Raw genomic sequence first — 17743 nt, 5'->3', positions numbered from 1 at the left:
TAGTGCTATAAAATCTTCCACATTCGTTGCATTGATGTGGCTTCTCCCCCGTGTGGGTTTTATGATGTGCGCAAAGGCCTCCCTTGTGTCCAAAACATTTTCCACATTCTAAGCATCTGTACGGCTTCTCCCCTGTGTGGAACCTCTGATGGCTTCCAAGGTGTTGTTTTTGGGAAAAGCATTTTCCACACTCCCCACATTTGAATGGCTTCTCCCCCGTGTGGATTCTGTCATGATTCTTAACATGGGCTGGCGAAATAAAACTTTTCCCACATTCCATACATTTATAGGGTAGCTCTCCTTTGTGCCATTTCTGGTGTGTTTGAAGTTCGCAAGAAAACATAAATCGTCTCTCACATTCTGGGCATTCATAGGGTTTTTCTCCAGTGTGAAGTCTCTGATGTCGTCTCAGGTGTGATTTACTGGAAAAACATTTCCCACATTCGAGACACTTTTCTTTTTTCTCCCCTCTATGTGCTTTCTCATGACTACGTAGACTTGAACTATGGGTGAAACATTTCCCACACTCGTAGCATTTGTACGATTTTATTCCTGCATGAATCTTCTCATGGGCCCAAAGACTTGAGTTCTGAGAAAAGCTCTTCCCACATTGCCAACACTTGTAAGGTTTCTCCCCTGTGTGAATTCTCTTGTGGATTTTGAGGTTGGCTTTTTTACAGAAAAATTTACCACATTCCAGACACTGATAAGGTTTCTCTGCAGTGTGGATTTTCTGATGACTAAGAAGTTGTGACTTTTGAGCAAAGCATATGTCACATTCTATACATTTATAGGGATTTTGGCTGGGGTGGCTTCTAAGACCTTTGGTGTCTGTTCCAGAGAAGGATTTCTCACCCTCCAATCCTTGACTGGATCCGCTTCCCACATGCACCTTCCTGTGGGTCAAAAGGAGGGACCTGCGAGCAAAGGATTTCCCACACTCTGAGCATTCATAGCTTCTTTTGTGATTTTCTGGAGTGCTCCTTGTGTCTGACGGGGGATCCAAGAGTTTCCCAGGCTCCATCCTGTATTTCTGTTGACGGTTGGCTTGCAGATAAATCTTTGGAAACGATATTTTATTTCTGTGAAAAAAAAATAGAAATGAAGAATAATATTTCCTTTTGAGAAAAGTAGAGAATCACAGGCTACTCATCTTGAAAAGGACCATGAAGGTCTTCCAGTCTGACCCTCTGCAGTACACCCCAGATCAAATCTCCACTGATTTTGTCCCCCCACATCTCTCAGATGCAACCTCTTCTGCTCTTCATTGTCTCTACCTTTTCCTCCTTGGCTCTTGTCCTGCGACAAAGTGAAATAGAAGCTCCGAAGCTAGAGGTACTCCTCATTTTATGAATACAATTGAGGCTGCAATCTCGGTTGTTCAGTGAAGCAGTAGTCAAGTGAGAGGTCACGTGGCCACTTCACTCCCCAAATGTAATCTCAGAGTCCTGGTTGGGGTCATTAAATGATCTTGAGCGTTCTTAAGTGGAGGGAGCCCCGGCCAATGGCTGTGGGGGTTTCTCAGGTCTGGGGAGGGCCTGGAGATGAGGCACAGGCCACCCAGGTGCTATTGAAATGGGATTCAAAGGTGCAGCCATTCCTGGAAGCTTAATCCCCAGACTGGAGGACTTTGCAACCTTGGGCCATTCTCCAAGCCGCCTGTTCCATATTGTTGCTAAGCAACGTGCTAAGCTATGCTGGCTCAGGAATTCTGGGAGCTGAAGTCCACAAGGAATAAAGGGTCAAGTTTGAAGATTATATGAATAGAATATTCATACTGTCATCCTATTATGTTCTTCACGGTCTTGATTTTTTAGTCTTTTTCTAATTCTTCTTAATTTTAATCTCCTTATATTTACCATTTTATCATACTAACTAGTGTAAGCCCGCGGCACTCGGGTTTCGACCCGCCAAACTGCCATCCTTCTGATCGACAAGCTCAGCGTCCTAACCCACTGAGCCACAGCGTAGTATATTTTATATTTTAACATTCCACATTCGAGGGGATCCAGCGCCGATCCTCCCAGAGCGAAGCAAGACACATGGAGGGAAGCGGAGGTCCAAGGAGCGGGAGGAAAGAAGCGAGGGCGGGGCTTCTCCGCTCCTCTAGAGCTCCACCCCCACCTTGCAGCCTCGCCCCTTGGCAGCCCCCCCGCTCCGCTCCTAATCTGCCTTCCCAGCCGCGACCACGTGCTCTGAAACCTCTTCTGATCCTCTGATGGGCACCCGTCCTGTGTGCAAGCTGAAAGAGGGGCTGCCCCTTCTACTCCCGTGTCTCTGTGTTTGTACGGGGTCCTCACCTTTTTTTTTTTTACACCTGCTGAAAAATTTGATTGTCGTTTCCGCCTGACTGGATAATAAGCATTTAATAAATAAATACGTTCAGGTGCTCCTCAACGTATGACCATAATGGAGACACACACACACACACACCATTATGGATCCGGTCAAAAAGTACCTTGTGGGTGTGGGTGTGTGTCTGTCATAACTTCAAGGCAGATGGCTGCCTGTCCTGAACTTCCATGGCTCTGTGTGTGTGTGTGTGTGTGTGTGTGTGTGTCTCCAGCTGTGCCTGAACTCTTGGCAGAAATCGGGGACCGATCCAAACTCAAGACGTCCTCACTTGAGCTGGGAAGGGAAAAGGGCAGAGACCCCCCACAGGAGGGACCAGGAATAATGAAACCCCCTTTGTTGGCGGAAGGAGCTGAATGCTCACAAATGCACATGGGGTGATGGAGGAATTAGCAGCGTGAAACCTGGCAGAACGGACTCTTTTTTTTCTGGTATCCGTTGACCTTCCCGGTAACCCAGAACTGGACCTTCTTCCCAAAGAGCCTTAAATCCATGAAGGGAAAGAGCCTCCATAAGATCTGACCAGCATCAGGGAACCAGGTGCCTATGGGGATCCGGGGGTCCGGATCAAGGTGCTCACAGGGCCCCCCACCCCGTGCTTGGAGGGGGAGGGAAGATGTCAGGAGCCCCCTGAAGCAGCCAATAGGAATCGGGCAGATCCCAGCTTCTGGGCACATCAGCAACTATGTCATAAAGGATGTTTCTATGAGATCAGAGGGAAAAGGCCACTTTCACACTGAAACAGCCAGGAAAACTTTATGCTGTGTTGCGCTGGGGATGAGATGCCATTTCATGGAAGACAGAGGAGAAGAGAATTAACCACAGTTCAGGGCAACTGAGGAATTAAGGTAGGTCTCTATTAGTGTGGTTAATAAATCCCACAAAAACATCGCATTACGTTGAGACTATTTGAAGTGGTATCTCTATGGAAAATGGAGTAATTGGTTCCAGACTTATAGAAATAGGCAAGAAAAATAATGTTACGTGGCATATGAATAATGAATATCACAGTAAAGAATAACAAAAATATCCATAAAAGAATTTAAATGTATGGTTGAAACCACAACAGAACATACAATAGCATTAATTGCACACACACTAACCTGACAATAATTGAATTTGGGGTCACATGAAAGGCAACCTGGCATCGACTTACAATTCACACTAAACTGAATATTACACAATTCAGAGTTACACTTCTCATGATCCTACATTGTATGTCCTGAGCCAGGGGTAGGCAACCTCGACTCTTTTATAACTCATGGACTTCAACTCCCAGAATTTCTATGCTGACTCAGGAATTCTGGGAGTTGAAGTCCATGAGTCAGAAAAGAGCCGAGGTTGCCTACCCCTGTCTTAAGCAATCGGTGTTCCAATTAATCCCGAGTGTGTAATTTATCATTGTCTTTTCAATTACCACCAGGTGGCATCCTCAGTCTATAACTGATCCCATTTTTTACAAACTTATCTCTGGATCTTTGTTCACCCTATTGATGAAGAATGAAGAAAAACAGCTAAGGATATAAATAATCACACTTTTCATTTACTCTAAACCCCCCACATAACAATTAAACATTACAAAACAGTAGCAATAAAATTGGAAATGTGCGTATAGTCAAGGCTATGGTCTTCCCAGTTGCAATGTATGGCAGTGAAAGTTGGACCATAAGAAAGGCTGAGCGCCAAAGAATTGAGGCCTTTGAACTCTGGTGCTGGAGAAGACTCCTGCGAGTCCCTTGGACTGCCAGGCGATCAAACCGGTCAGTCCTAGAGGAGATCAACCCTGACTGCTCTTTAGAAGGCCAGATCCTGAAGGTGAAACTCAAATTTTTTTTTTTTTTTTTTTTTTGCCACGCCTCCTGGAAGATGGCCGCTCGCAGCTGATTGCGGAGATCAAAGGATGCGAGTTTGGCATGGAGCCCTGCAGGGGGCTGCTGTTCCCTAGCCCGGATGGGCGACAGGACCCTCCGAGGCTTTGGTGGAGCCCGTAATGAGCGCCAGTAGTAACAACGGGGCGGTATTGGAAAGGGATGGCGAAGCGGCAAGGAGGCAAGGCTCCCGGACTCGAAGGGGCCAAGCGGAACGGCTCGATCAGGCTGACGGCCGAATTACAACGGCCGAAAGCAACCGGCGGCACGCTGCCGATGGGATCTTGCGGCGGTCCCCAAATCAGCTGTTAAGCGGCCAGCTTGGATGCGAGTAACCGGCGGCACCCCGCGGCAGCCTGTAAAGCGGCCGGTGATGGGCGGGCTGCAACGCGCAGTTTCCAGCCTTTTCTGGCTCGTTCAGACCGGCAGAGAGCATATACTAGCCGGTGGGATCTTGCGGCGGCCTCCAAATCAGCTGTTAAGCGGCCTGCTTGGATGCGCGGCATGCGGAAGCCTGCAACGGACATACAACGACCTGATCGATCTCCCTTCGATAGACAAACGGTCCGGCCCTGCAGCCACCTGCGGAGGAGCTGTAACGACCTGGGGCTGCCTACAAAGGTAGCCTGGACGGCGAGGCTCCAGAATTGGTGGCTGCTGCCCCCCATCTGCCCATCTATAAGATCTTCGCGCTCCCCACCCACGACAGAGGTCTGTGGGATGATGGCCACCGTCTGTAGGCTAGAGCGCCATTTAAAACCCTCCTATATCTGGTCTGGAGGGCGGAATTCACCAGGGACCACCTGAAGCTTTATTTGGAGGTGGGATGTGCCGAAAGGCCCCCGAGATAGCAGTTATCCTCTCGGGATCATAACTTTAAGTCCAGATAATCCCTCCTTCATTTTTTCACCGGAGACTGACTACAGCCCCTCGGTCGCGATGACATCTTAGGCATGGAGATAGATGAACTACCACCGCTCATCACCGGAGCTACGAAGTTATCCACCAACAGACTATGCTAGCATTCACCGGACTCTCTCTCCTCCTGCGACCTACCCGGAGCTGGATGGTGACCCCCTGAGATCCTGATCACTGTGAGAGGGTGACCATGTTCTCAGGAGCCACTACTTCAGCTCTGTGGTCTTGATATGCAGTTGTTCCTACCAGCTCGTCCTTTACTCCTATTTCCACCTCTGATGGCTTACACCAGAAGTGAGCTACTTGCCCTGAGAGCTTCCCCACTCTCTCAGAGATGGCCATCAGACCTACGCCGCCGTTTCCTTAATGACGGGTCCTGGGACCCCGAGAGGTGGCATGGCGCCAAGAAGAGGCTCTTGGGTTTTCTTTTAAAATTTTTTGAAGGGTTAGGGAGGGGGGAGGGTCAGGCCCAGCAAATCGAGGGGAAGATCCCACCGGACCTGTCTCAGCCTAAGTTGGCCAATGGTCGCGGCAATATGAGGGCCATGGAGAGTCTTGTAAACCAGGGGGATGGGACAGGGATACCGATCCCCACAGTAATTGGGAATGGCAGCAGATGGAGGAGCAGAGGGTCATATCGTATTCTGAGATCACGCCCACGCTATCTTCTTGCTGTGGCGCGCTCTGACCCTCTGGCTCCCGCTTGCTGCCCTGGGGAAGAGGGAGGTCTGACTCCTGAGCTCAGGCTGATCTATTTTAATGCCAGGTCTGTTGTGAATAAAGCTCCCCTCATCCATGACTTGATCGAGGAGGAAGGCGCAGACCTGGCATGCATCACGGAAACCTGGCTGGGCCCAGAGGGAGGGGTCCCTCTGACTGATTTATCCCCCCCAGGTTTCCGTGTGCTACATCAACCTCGAGCTCAGGGTAGGGGAGGTGGCGTGGCGATCGTTATCAGAGAGACCCTCCATCCGCGGGAGGCCACTGCCCCTCAGATAGACGGATGTGAATCCCTCCTCTTAAGGTGGGGTCCTGGTGGTCAGTTGGGCCTACTTCTGGTATACCTCTCTCCAAGCTGCACAGCAACGGTTCTACCCAAGCTACCTGACGCCATCTCAGGATTGGCGGTCGAATTTCCAAAGCTTATGGTACTGGGAGATTTTAATCTACCTTCCCTGGGCAGTGCATCAGAAGTGGCCCGAGAGTTCATGGCCTCCATGACGGCCATGGACCTTACTCAAATTACTCAGGACCCAACTCACGAGGGAGGAAACATGCCGGATCTAATTTTTGTCTCTGGGCAGTGGCTAAATGGGCTGGGTGGGGTTACTCCAACATCACAACCCCTGTCATGGACAGACCACTACCTCCTGCGGTTGGGCCTCCGTCACGTCACCCCCCGATGTCAGGAAGCGGAACCGACCAGGTGGTTCCGCCCCAGGCGCCTGATGGACCCAGATAAATTCCAGATGGCGCTTGGACCGATTCCCACCTCCCTCTCCCACAACCCGGCCGAGTCCTTAGTTAATGCCTGGCAACAGGCTGCTTCGGAGGCGCTCGACCGCGTTGTCCCTTTGCGGCCTCTGACCCGGCGCAAGTCCCGACTCGCTCCTTGGTTCTCCAAGGACCTGCGGGAGATGAAGCGCCAGAGAAGGGGCCTAGAGAGCATTTGGAGAGCCAGTCGGTCCAAGTCTGACCGAACACAGTTAAGATCCTTTTCTAGATCCTATCTTGTGGCAATGAGGGTGGCAAAGCGCGCCTACTTCACCACCCTCATTGCGTCCGCAGATAATCGCCCGGCCGCCCTATTTAGAGTGGTCCGCTCCCTTTTAAGTCAAGAGACGGGAGAGGACCCCCTACATGGACGGGCTGAGGAATTTAGTAAATATCTGGTGGACAAAATTGCTCAGATTCGGGCTGGTCTGGACTCTGACTGGGCAGTATCTAACGAGAGGAAAACGATGAAGTTGGCCAAGTACATTTGGGAAGAGTTCGATCCTGTGACTCCGGATGAAGTGGACAAGATCATGGGGAAACTAAGTGCCGCCACATGTTTGTTGGACCCGTGTCCCTCCTGGCTAGTCTATGCTTCTCGGGAGGTTACACGAGGCTGGCTCCTAGCAGTTATCAATGCCTCACTGAGTGAAGGGTACTTCCCTGCTGCCTTGAAAGAGGCGGTGGTAAGGCCCCTCCTCAAGAAACCGGCACTGGACCCAGCTGTTTTAAACAACTTCCGTCCTGTCTCCAACCTTCGCTTCCTTGCGAAGGTCGTTGAGAGCGTGGTGGCACGACAGCTCCCTTTGAACCTGGAGGAAGCTGAATATCTAGATCCGTACCAATCGGGTTTCAGACCGGGGCACAGCACGGAGACGGCATTGGTCGCGCTGGTGAATGATCTCTGGCGGGCCCGAGATAGAGGTTATTCTTCTGTCCTGGTCCTATTAGATCTATCAGCGGCTTTTGATACCATCGACCATGGTATCTTACTGCGTCGTCTTGAGGGGCTGGGAGTGGGAGGCACCGTTCTGCGTTGGTTCTCCTCCTACCTCTCGGACCGTTCGCAGACGGTGTTGGCAGGAGGGCAGAGGTCAAGCCCTAGGCCTCTTAATTGTGGAGTGCCTCAGGGTTCGGTGCTCTCGCCCCTCCTGTTCAACATCTATATGAAGCCGCTGGGAGAGATCATCCGTAGCTTCGGGGTGAAATATCATCAATATGCTGATGATACCCAGCTATTCATCTCCACCCCGAACCAACCCAGTGATGCCCTCGATGTGATGTCCCGTTGTCTGGAAGCGGTACAGATTTGGATGGGAGAAAACAGGCTTCGACTCAACCCGGCCAAGACTGAGTGGCTGTACATACCGTCATCTCGTTTAGTCCAAGAGGTTCCATCTCTGACTATAGGAGGAGAGATGTTACCTCCCATTGATAAAGCACGCAATCTGGGCGTCCTCCTAGATTCACGACTCAGTTTTGAAGATCACATGGGAACCGTGGCTAGGGGGGCATTTGCCCAGATTCGTCTTATATACCAATTACGCCCCTTTTTGGACCGAGATGCCCTACGTACAGTCACCCACGCACTCGTTACCTCCCGTATTGATTACTGTAATGCTCTCTACATGGGGCTGCCCTTAAAGACCACCCGGAGGCTTCAGCTGGTGCAGAATGCAGCTGCGCGGGTTGTGATGGGAGCTTCCCGATACTCCCATATTACACCCCTCCTGCGGGAGCTGCATTGGCTACCAGTTGCCCTCCGGGTGAGATTTAAGGTGCTGGTACTTACCTTTAAAGCCCTACATGGCTTAGGTCCGGGATACTTGCAGGACCATCTGCTGCCGGGAACAAATTCCCATCGTCCAGTACGCTCACACAGAGAAGGCCTCCTCAGGGTACCGTCAGCTAGGCAATGTCGGCTGGCGACCCCCAGGGGGAGGGCCTTCTCTGTGGGAGCACCAACCCTATGGAATCAGCTCCCCCCTGAGCTTCGGATAGCCCAAAACCTCCAATCCTTTCGCCGCGGCCTCAAAACACACCTGTTCCACCAAGCTGACCTAGACTGACAGGCATCTTAATTAATTTATATTTAGTATTTTTAATTCATTTTTAAATTCTCTAATTTTTTATTGCACTGATGTTCTCAATTTCATTTATCTTGATTTATGCACTTATTATATGTTTTATTGTGAGCCGCCCTGAGTCCTTCAGGAGATAGGGCGGGATATAAATCCCATCAATAAATAAATAAATAAATAAATACTTTGGCCACCTAATGAGAAGGAAGGACTCACTGGATAAGAGCCTAATGCTGGGAAAGATAGAAGAAGGGGACGACAGAGAATGAGGTGGCTGGATGGAGTCAATGAAGCAGTAGGTGTGAGCTTAAATGGACTCCAGAAGATGGTAGATGACAGGAAGGCCTGGAGGAACGTTGTCCATGGGGTCGTGATGGGTTGGACAAGACTTCGCAGCTAACAACAACAAACGTTCTCTGAAGTAACCCCTTATATCCAAAAATGAAAACAAAACTGCCGTAAAAACATCTTTGGTTAAATCACCAAGTAAGATTTGATTTCATTTCCTCTTCCTCCTCCTCCTTCCTGGAGCCCCTCCCGTTTTCTTCCTCGCCCAGGTAAAACATTCCCTCAAGAGAAATCTGAGCAATGTAGGGATTTTGGGACCCTCTTTCAGGGGGACAAACCACACGGGTGTTTGGAGGGTAGAAAATCTGGGGTGATCAGGGAGGAAAAGGGCACTCCAGAGATATTAAGAACATAATGTAGGACAGGGCTTTTCAACCAGTGGTACGGGCACCACCTGTGGTACATTGGCACCTGGTACGTGACCATCCTAGAAAAGTGGTAGCGGAGGAGGGGAATGGGCTGAACCGGTGGCAGCACCGCAAAAGCCTGAGCGAGAGACGGCTGGAGCTGCAGGGCTGTCAGGGCTGAGCGGAAGCACCAGGATCAGCGCCAGGCTCCAGCTGGAGCTCAGCGCTGATCTCGGTGCTTCTGCTGAGCCCAGAAGAAGTGCCAACCAGCTGGAATGTTGCAGCATCTCCAGGGTCTTGTGATTTACATTCAGATGCTTGGCAACTGATTCATATTTATGACGGTCACAGTGTCCCAGGGTCATGTGAAGTGACCAAAACACTTTTTTCCTTTTTTTTTTTGGTCATCAAGTTTTTGACACCTTGCTAGGCGACTGGTGGTACTCGGATGTTGCCATATCCTAAAAGTGGTACAATGGGCGAAAAGGTTGAAAAGGTCCTGATGTAGGAGAGGGCAAATATTTTTCTTAAGGCTTTCAACGCCTTCAAATGTTTTTTAAAAATACCAGAAGACTGTGGACTTCCCGTGGAAACGAAACTTCCCAGAAACCTTGAAAAGTTTTACTTTGCAATCCTAAAGGAGCCAGCAACCCAGACCTCTTGGGGTCTCTTCCATCGTGAAGACTGAGGGTGGATAATTGTATCGGAAGAGGAATGGGAGGGAAGAAAGGAGAGGAGAGAGGGAAGGAAGTAGAGGAGGGGGAAGGAAGTAGGAAGGTTGGAGGGAAAGAAGAGGAGAAGTGGGGGGAAACGGGAGGGGAGTGGTGAGGCAAAGAGGAGAGGAGAGGAAGAAGAGGGAAGTAGGAAAGAAAGGAGAAAGGGAGAAGGAAAGTAGAGAAGAGAGAGAAGGAGGGTGGATAAAGCGAAAGGGGAAATGGACGAGCAGCACCCAAACCTACATGTATGCAGGGCTTTTTTTCTCATAGAACGCTCAGAACGGCGTTCCGGCACCTTTTTTGGATGGAACCTTGTCGGGTAGGCAAGGCGGGTTGTATGACATGTGTGAGTCCCAGCACCTTTTTCCTTTTACAAAAAAAGCACTGCCAGGGCTTTTTTTCTTATAGAACGCTCAGAACGGAGTTCCGGCACCTTTTTTGGATGGAACCTTGTAGGGTAGGCAAGGTGGGTTGTATGACATGTGTGAGTCCCGGCACCTTTTTCCTTTTACAAAAAAAGCACTGCGTGTATGTATTTATGTATGGCGATATATAATACCTACAGCATTACTGATATAACAAATGTTAAATACTTGAAAAAATGTTTATATTTCATTGGTTAGTTTCTGGTATATTAAAGGAACTGTGAAAATAATAATAATAATAATAAATAATAATAATAATTTAAAAAAAAGACTGAGGGTGGATACGGGAGCAAAAAACCACAGAGGATGATGTGGCATCTGCAGGATATTTCCCCCCCTCTTAAACCAGATTATTTTTTAATAACATCCAGGCCAGGGAACCCTTTTTGGACTTCACCGCCATTATGAACTGTTTTGTGAAAAGTTTTCAGGATTCAACGTTTTCTATGCTACAGACGTCTCCGGGACTCCTCTTTGTGGGGACACACAAATGCATGAAAATAATTGCCTCGTTTCGAATCGCCAGATTTTCCGCACACCAAGCTCTGATGCCGTCTGTCACCCGGGAAAACCGTCCAGGAGTCCGAGGGTTTCTCTTCAGAGCATTTTTACCTGCAGACTCAGGTAGACACTCCAGGAAAATATTCCCCGCACACCAAATGCACAATTTCTTTTTCTTGTGGATTCTTTGGGGGGGGGGGGCCCAGAGGTCTCAGTGAAGTCATTTCAACACCAACACCGCTTTTGTGAATCCTCAAGGGTTTATCAAAGGTTTCATTACGGGCAGTCCTTGACTTATGATGTCACTTTAACAACTGTTCAAAATTGTGACAAGCGCCGATGGCCCCAAAAAGCAATTCTGGCCATTCTAACATTTTGCCTCTGTTCCCCAAAGTTGTGTGAGTAAATTATGGGCATTTGGCAAACGGCTCTTTTAGGACCAATTGCACGATCTTCCAGCCATGGGATCACAACGTGCAACATTTTTGCCTTGTTTTCTGCAGAAAATGCAAACTTGAAAGAATACATTGACTTAAGACCGCAGTGACTTGTTTAGTGACTGCACCAATGTCGTAAAATCATATCCAACCCTATGGGTGCCTTGACGGACGACTGCATAAAGCTACGACCACAAATCTGTTCCCAATTCCACCATACGCTGAGGACTAGCAGCACTCTGCAAAGCATAATCTGACCTCCCCAACAATTGTAACTCTTTTTTCTCTTGTGTAATCGTTCTGGTTACTAGTCCTGCACCTTTGTCAGCCAAGCCTTCTTGTCCTCCCATCACTTAATGCCCTTTTGCTTTATTATCTGCTCCCCGATTGTATGCAAGGTTATGTGACTAGAAAAACATTTTCCCCACAGCAAACAATTGTACGATTTCCCCTCTGTGACTGTGTGAAATTCGTGATGAATGGTAACGTGCGACTTTACAAAAAAATATGTTTCCTGCATTCTTCACAGCTGAAAGGGTAGATCTCCACTATGGACCTTCTGATGCCTTTTTAGCTTTGATTTACAATGAAAAGGTTTCTCACACTCTGCACACTTGTAAGGCCACCCTCCCGTGTGATTTCTGGTGTGCTTGCGAAGTGATGAAGGACGGGCAAAACATTTCCCGCATTCCACACATTTGTGTGGTTTCTCTCCAGTGTGGATTCTCTGATGCATCACAAGACTAGCTTTTCGAGAAAAACATTTATCGCACTCCGAGCACTGATGGGGCTTCTCTCCTGTGTGGATTTGGCTGTGGCTTCTGAGGTGACACGACCGAGCAAATGCTCTCCCACAGTCGAAACATTTGTCGTTTTTTTCCCCTGTGTGAACTTTTTTATGATTTCTAAGGGCTGATGTGGTACGATAAAATTGTCCGCACTCAACGCACGGATATTGCTTCTCCCCTGTGTGGGTTTTATGATGTGTCCAAAGGGCTCCCCTTTGAGCAAAACATTTCCCACATTCTAGGCATCTGTAGGGCTTCTCGCCTGTGTGGACCCTCTGATGCCTTACAAGGTGTTGTTTTTGGGAAAAGCACATCCCACACTCCCCACATTTGAATGGCTTCTCCCCCGTGTGGATTCTCTCATGATTCTTAACATGGGCTGGCGAAGTAAAACTTTTCCCACATTCCCTACATTTATAGGATAGCTCTCCTTTGTGCCATTTCTGGTGTCTCCGAAGTTCGTAAGAATACATAAACCATTTCTCACATTCTGGACATTCATAGGGTCTCTCTCCGGTGTGGAGACTCTGATGTCTCACCAGGTTGGATTTCCGGGAAAAGGATTTCCCACATTCGAGGCACTTCTCACTTTTCTCCCCTCTGTGCATTTTCTGATGTTTCTGAAGACCTGAACTCTGGGTGAAAGATTTTCCACACTCAAAGCATTTGTAAGGTTTTACTCCTGCATGAATCTTTCCATGGAGCCAAAGATTTGAGTGGCGAGGAAAGCTCTTCCCACATTGCCAACACTCGTAAGGTTTCTCCCCTGTGTGAATCCTCTCATGGTCTCTGAGATAGGCTTTTTGACGGAAACATTTCCCACATTCCAGACACTGATAGGGTTTCTCTCCGGTGTGGATTTTCTGATGTGTCGCAAGGTGTGACTTTCGACCAAAGCATAAGTGGCATTCCTCACATTTATAGGGTTTTAGTCTGGGGGGGCTTCTGAGATCTTTGGCATCTTGTCCAGAAAAGGATTTCTCACTCTCCAAACCTTGACTGGGTCCGCTTCCCACATGGACCTTCCTGTGGGTCAAAAGGAGGGATCTGCGAGCAAAGGATTTCCCACACTCTGAGCATTCATGGCTTCTTTCGTGGTCTTCCGGAGTGCTGCTTGTGTCTGACGGGGGATCCAAGAGTTTCCCAGTCTCCATCCTTTGTGGCGCTTGCTGCCTTGGGCTGAATTTCTACTACCTGTCGATAGTTGGTTTGCAGGTGAATCTTTGGTCACAATCTTTTACCCGGTGTTAGAAAGAAAAAGAAAGGGGGAATATTATTTCCTTTTGAGTAATCACAAAATCTTAGCCTTAGAAGGCACCACGAAGGTCTTCCAGTCCCACCCTCTGCCCAGGGTAGGATGCTCAGTACACATGAGACAAAATCTCCAGTGATGGAGCACCCACATCTCTAAGAGGGATGTCCTCAACGTATGACCACAATTGGGACTGGAATTTCGGTCTTTCAGTGAAGCAGTGGTTAGGTGAGTGGTCACCTGACCACTTCTCTCCACAAATGTAATCCCACACACTGGTTGCAATCATTCAGTAATCTTGGGGGTTCTTAAGTGGAGGGAGGTCTACAGCCTAGGCCAGGGATAGGCAACCTTGGCTCTTTTATGACTCGTGGACTTCAACTCCCAGAATTCCTGACCCAGCACGGCTCAGCTTGGAAACCTCTCCCTTTCCCCTCAGCATGGCTGTCTCAGGAATTCTGGGAGTTCAAGTCCACAAGTCATAAAAGAGCCAAGGTGGCCTACCCCTGGCCTAGGCAATGGTTGTGGGGGTGGCTCAGGGGTGGGGTTGGTCCTGGGGATCAGGCACAGGTCACCCATGAGTTGGGGGGTGCTGAAGTGGGATGTAAATCTGCCCCCCCTCTAAAAGTGTGCACTGTGTCAGCCTGGCTATGCAAAAACAATCCTGATGCATAGCGATGCTGGGGTGGGCCTGGGCCTTAAATAGAGGCCTGGGGGCCTCAGCCAGCTCCCACTGACCCCAGGACTGGACATCTGCCCAGTGTCGTCATCGCCACTGAGAAATGCAACTTCTCTCCACAAGTGTAATCCCACACACTGGTTGCAATCATTAAGTATCTTTGGGGGTTCTTAAGTGGAGGGAGGCCTAGGCAATGGTTGTGGGGGTGCCTCAGGGATGGTCCTGGAGATCAGGCACAGGTCTTTCACACACACACCCCAAGCGGCATTATTACAAAGTCAGCTTATTGCCCCCAACAATCTGGGTCCTCATTTTACCTACCTCGGAAGGATGGAAGGCTGAGTTAACCTTGAGCCTGGTGGGATGCGAACCTGCACTAATTGCAGGCAGCTGGTGTTACTTAAGGAGGCATTAGCCCACTGCTCCACCAAGGCTCAGTGTCATCATTGCCACTGAGAAATACCGCTTCAAAGCCCAGATCGGAGGCCTTTGCAGCCTTGTGCCATTCTCCAAGCCTCATGATCCATACCGTTTCCAAGCAAAGTGTTCCAAAGCATCTCTAAGCTTCTTCAGGACCCCCTCAACTCGCACATGCCCTGTGCCGGCACTCACATGGCCCCTCCTGCCCACTTAAGGCAACCCCAGATTCCTCACCTGAGACTTTGTCTGCTGAATGACCCATGAAATTGCTTAACAACTAGGCCCACAAGTGAAGGATTGCAACGTTCGAGCAGAGCAGCCAAGTCACATCTCAAGGACCGCTTCACACAACGACCAAGATTCCGGTCTGAATTGTGGTAGTAATTCCAGAATGAACTATAAGGTAAAGGTAAAGGTTCCCCCGCACATGCGTGCTAGTCGTTTCCGACTCTAGGGGCCGGTGCTCATCTCCGTTTCAAAGCCGAAGAGCCAGCGCTTGTCCGAGGACGTCTCCGTGGTCATGTGGCCGGCATGACTAGACGCCAAAGGCGCACGGAACGCTGTTACCTTCCCACCATAGTGGTCCCTATTTTTCTACTTGCATTTTTCCGTGCTTTCGAACTGCTAGGTTGGCAGAAGCTGGGACGAGTAACAGGCGCTCACTCTGTTACGTGGCACTCGGGATTCGACCCGCCAAACTGCCGCCCTTCTGATCAACAAGCTCAGCGTCCTAACCCACTGAGCCACCGCGTCCCTTTTGAATGAACTATAGAAATCAGGAAAAAATTAAGGCATCACATACGAGAAGGAAAGAGACTTCAGGCTACTGTAACCAAGTCACCCATTTCTGATTCCTTTTCTTCCTTCCTTCCTTCCTCTGATTTTGCACTTATGAACTCCATCCCATCATGACTACTTGGGCCTGACTTCCTCATGAGATATTTTGTATATTTTATAAAATCCTACAAAAGAAATATAAAATATGGATCCAGGAAACTATGAATCAGTCACTCTGGCATCACTCGGAAAGACCCTAAAAATGATAAACAATGGATCTGCGAAAGCCTAGAAACAAACAAAGTTATTATTAGAAGCCAACATGGGTTTGTCAAAAATAGATCACGGCAGAAAAAACTTATTACATTCTTGGACTAAGTGACAAAATTAGTGGAACAGTAAAGCTACATGGAGACAATATACTTCGTGTGACAAAGTAGACCACAGCCCACTTCTTGGCAAGATAGAAAAATGTGAGACACGCAGCATCACCACCAGATGGATATGTAACTAGCTGACCAAACACGCTCAATGTATAGTCCGTAATGGAACTAGGTTATGTCTTCACCCAGCACCATGGGAGCATAGCCCAATTTTAGTGTCAAATCAATATTTAAAAACTATACGCTTATTCCCCAAACCAAGATTTAATCAAATTTTGTTTACTCACCTTTAAAGTTGCAGCTAAGAGATCTCTGGGTGACTTATTCCCCTTCTGAGTCAAGGCCTGGATTGACCCACACTGGTTTGATTTCTCCTTAATTAATTGGCCCTTTGTGCAGGAAGCTGCTTCTCCAACCTGGCCACGATTTCCAAATTCTCTAGAACGGAGTCTGTGCCAAATGTTTGTAGGTCTGGATCCAAGAATGCCCCCTTCTCCTCTGGGGAGTTCACGGACACATCCTCACTGGCCTGCTGCAAAGAGAAATGAAAAAGGCTCAGATGCCGACAGTAATGCTGAACATAATTTAGAAATGACCTGGAGTTGGGAGGAGAAAATAGGATTATTTGTTGAGGATAGAAAATAATGGGGATAGAAAATCCTGATTCAAGATCTTGATGGGCCAAAATGGAAGAAACAGCAAGATGAAGTCCAACAGGGACCGATGCGTTGTGGTGAGTAGGAAGATGGGGCAGAACATTTTCCTCCCTCTTTCTTTTTGGAGGTTTGAAGGCCACAAAAATTCCAGGTAGGCGTTTTCAAAATTATTTACAATTGTGAAAGGCAGCCTTTTAGCCATCAGCTAAAACAGCAAGATGAGGTCCAACAGGGACCAATGCATAGTTGTGAGTAAGAAAACTCAAAAGGAAGACGAAGGAGATCAGATGGGGCAGAGCATGTGGGGAAAGGGCTGGCCTTTCCAGACAAGTGTTTCAAAAATATGTACAATTAGGAAAGGTAGCCTTTTTCGCCATCAGGTTTTTTTTAACCTGCTCACAAGACCAGCCACAAAACAGAATAATAATAATAATAATAATAATAATAATAATAATAATAATAATAATAATAATAATAATAATATATAAAGTTGGAAGGGACCTTGGAGGTCATCTAGTCCAACCCCCTGCTCAGGCAGGAAACCCTACACCATTTCAGGCAAATGGCTGTCCAGTCTCTTCTTAAAAACCTCCAGTGTTGGAGCATTCACCACTTCTGGAGGCAGGTTGTTCCACTGGTTAGTTGTTCTAACTGTCAGGAAGTTTCTCCTTAGTTTTAGGTTGCTTCTCTAGAATAATAATAATAATAAAATAATAATAAAATAATAATAAAATAATAATAATAATAATAATAATAATAATAATAATAATAATAATAATAATAATAATAATAATAATAATAATAATAATATAGTTGAAAGGGACCTTGGAGGTCATCTAGTCCAACCCCCTGCTCAGGCAGGAAACCCGCTACCATTCCAGATAATGGCTGTCCAGTCTCTTATTAAAAACCTCCAGTGTTGGAGCATTCACCACCTCTGGAGGCAGGTTGTTCCACTGGTTAATTGTTCTAACTGTCAGGAAGTTTCTCCTTAGTTCTAGGTTGCTTCTCTAGAATAATAATAATAATTTAATTTAATTTAATTTAATAATTCAATTTGTATACCGCCCTTCTCCCGAAGGACTCAGGAAATAATAATAATAATAATAATAATAATAATAATAATAATAATAATAATAATAATAATAATAATAATAATAATAATAATAATAAGAAGAAGAAGAAGAAGAAGAAGAAGAAGAAGAAGAAGAAGAAGAAGAAGAAGAAGAAGAAGAAGAAGAAGAAGAAGAAGAAGAAGAAGAAGAAGTACTAGTAGTAGTAGTAGTAAACTTCCTTTGGAA

At 47.6% G+C, this 17743-nt stretch overlaps 2 protein-coding genes across 4 annotated transcripts in view; both read right to left on the bottom strand.

Moving 5' to 3' along the window:
* LOC308661208 (uncharacterized protein) overlaps positions 1-17743 on the bottom strand; it is a 259267-nt gene that overhangs the window by 229647 nt on the left and 11877 nt on the right. The gene's annotated exons all lie outside the window — the stretch shown is intronic.
* LOC308661205 (uncharacterized protein) lies at positions 10721-16525 on the bottom strand. Of its 3 annotated transcripts, XM_081316071.1 has the most exons (3): positions 16074-16525; positions 15429-15588; positions 10721-13509 (listed from the first exon to the last, which is right to left on the bottom strand). In XM_081316071.1, the coding sequence occupies exon 3, from the start codon at positions 13427-13429 to the stop codon at positions 12011-12013; it is 1419 nt and encodes a 472-aa protein (XP_081172197.1). In that variant the 5' UTR covers positions 13430-13509; positions 15429-15588; positions 16074-16525; the 3' UTR covers positions 10721-12010. The 3 variants fall into 3 exon arrangements, with proteins under 3 accessions (XP_081172197.1, XP_081172199.1, XP_081172198.1); XM_081316073.1 differs by lacking the exon at positions 15429-15588; XM_081316072.1 differs by lacking the exons at positions 15429-15588; positions 16074-16525 and adding an exon at positions 14861-15094.

Source organism: Vipera berus (assembly GCF_964194415.1).
Source record: "Vipera berus genome assembly, chromosome: 2".
NCBI classification, from domain to species: Eukaryota; Metazoa; Chordata; class Lepidosauria; order Squamata; family Viperidae; genus Vipera; species Vipera berus.
This window is presented reverse-complemented; position numbering and strand designations above follow the sequence as displayed.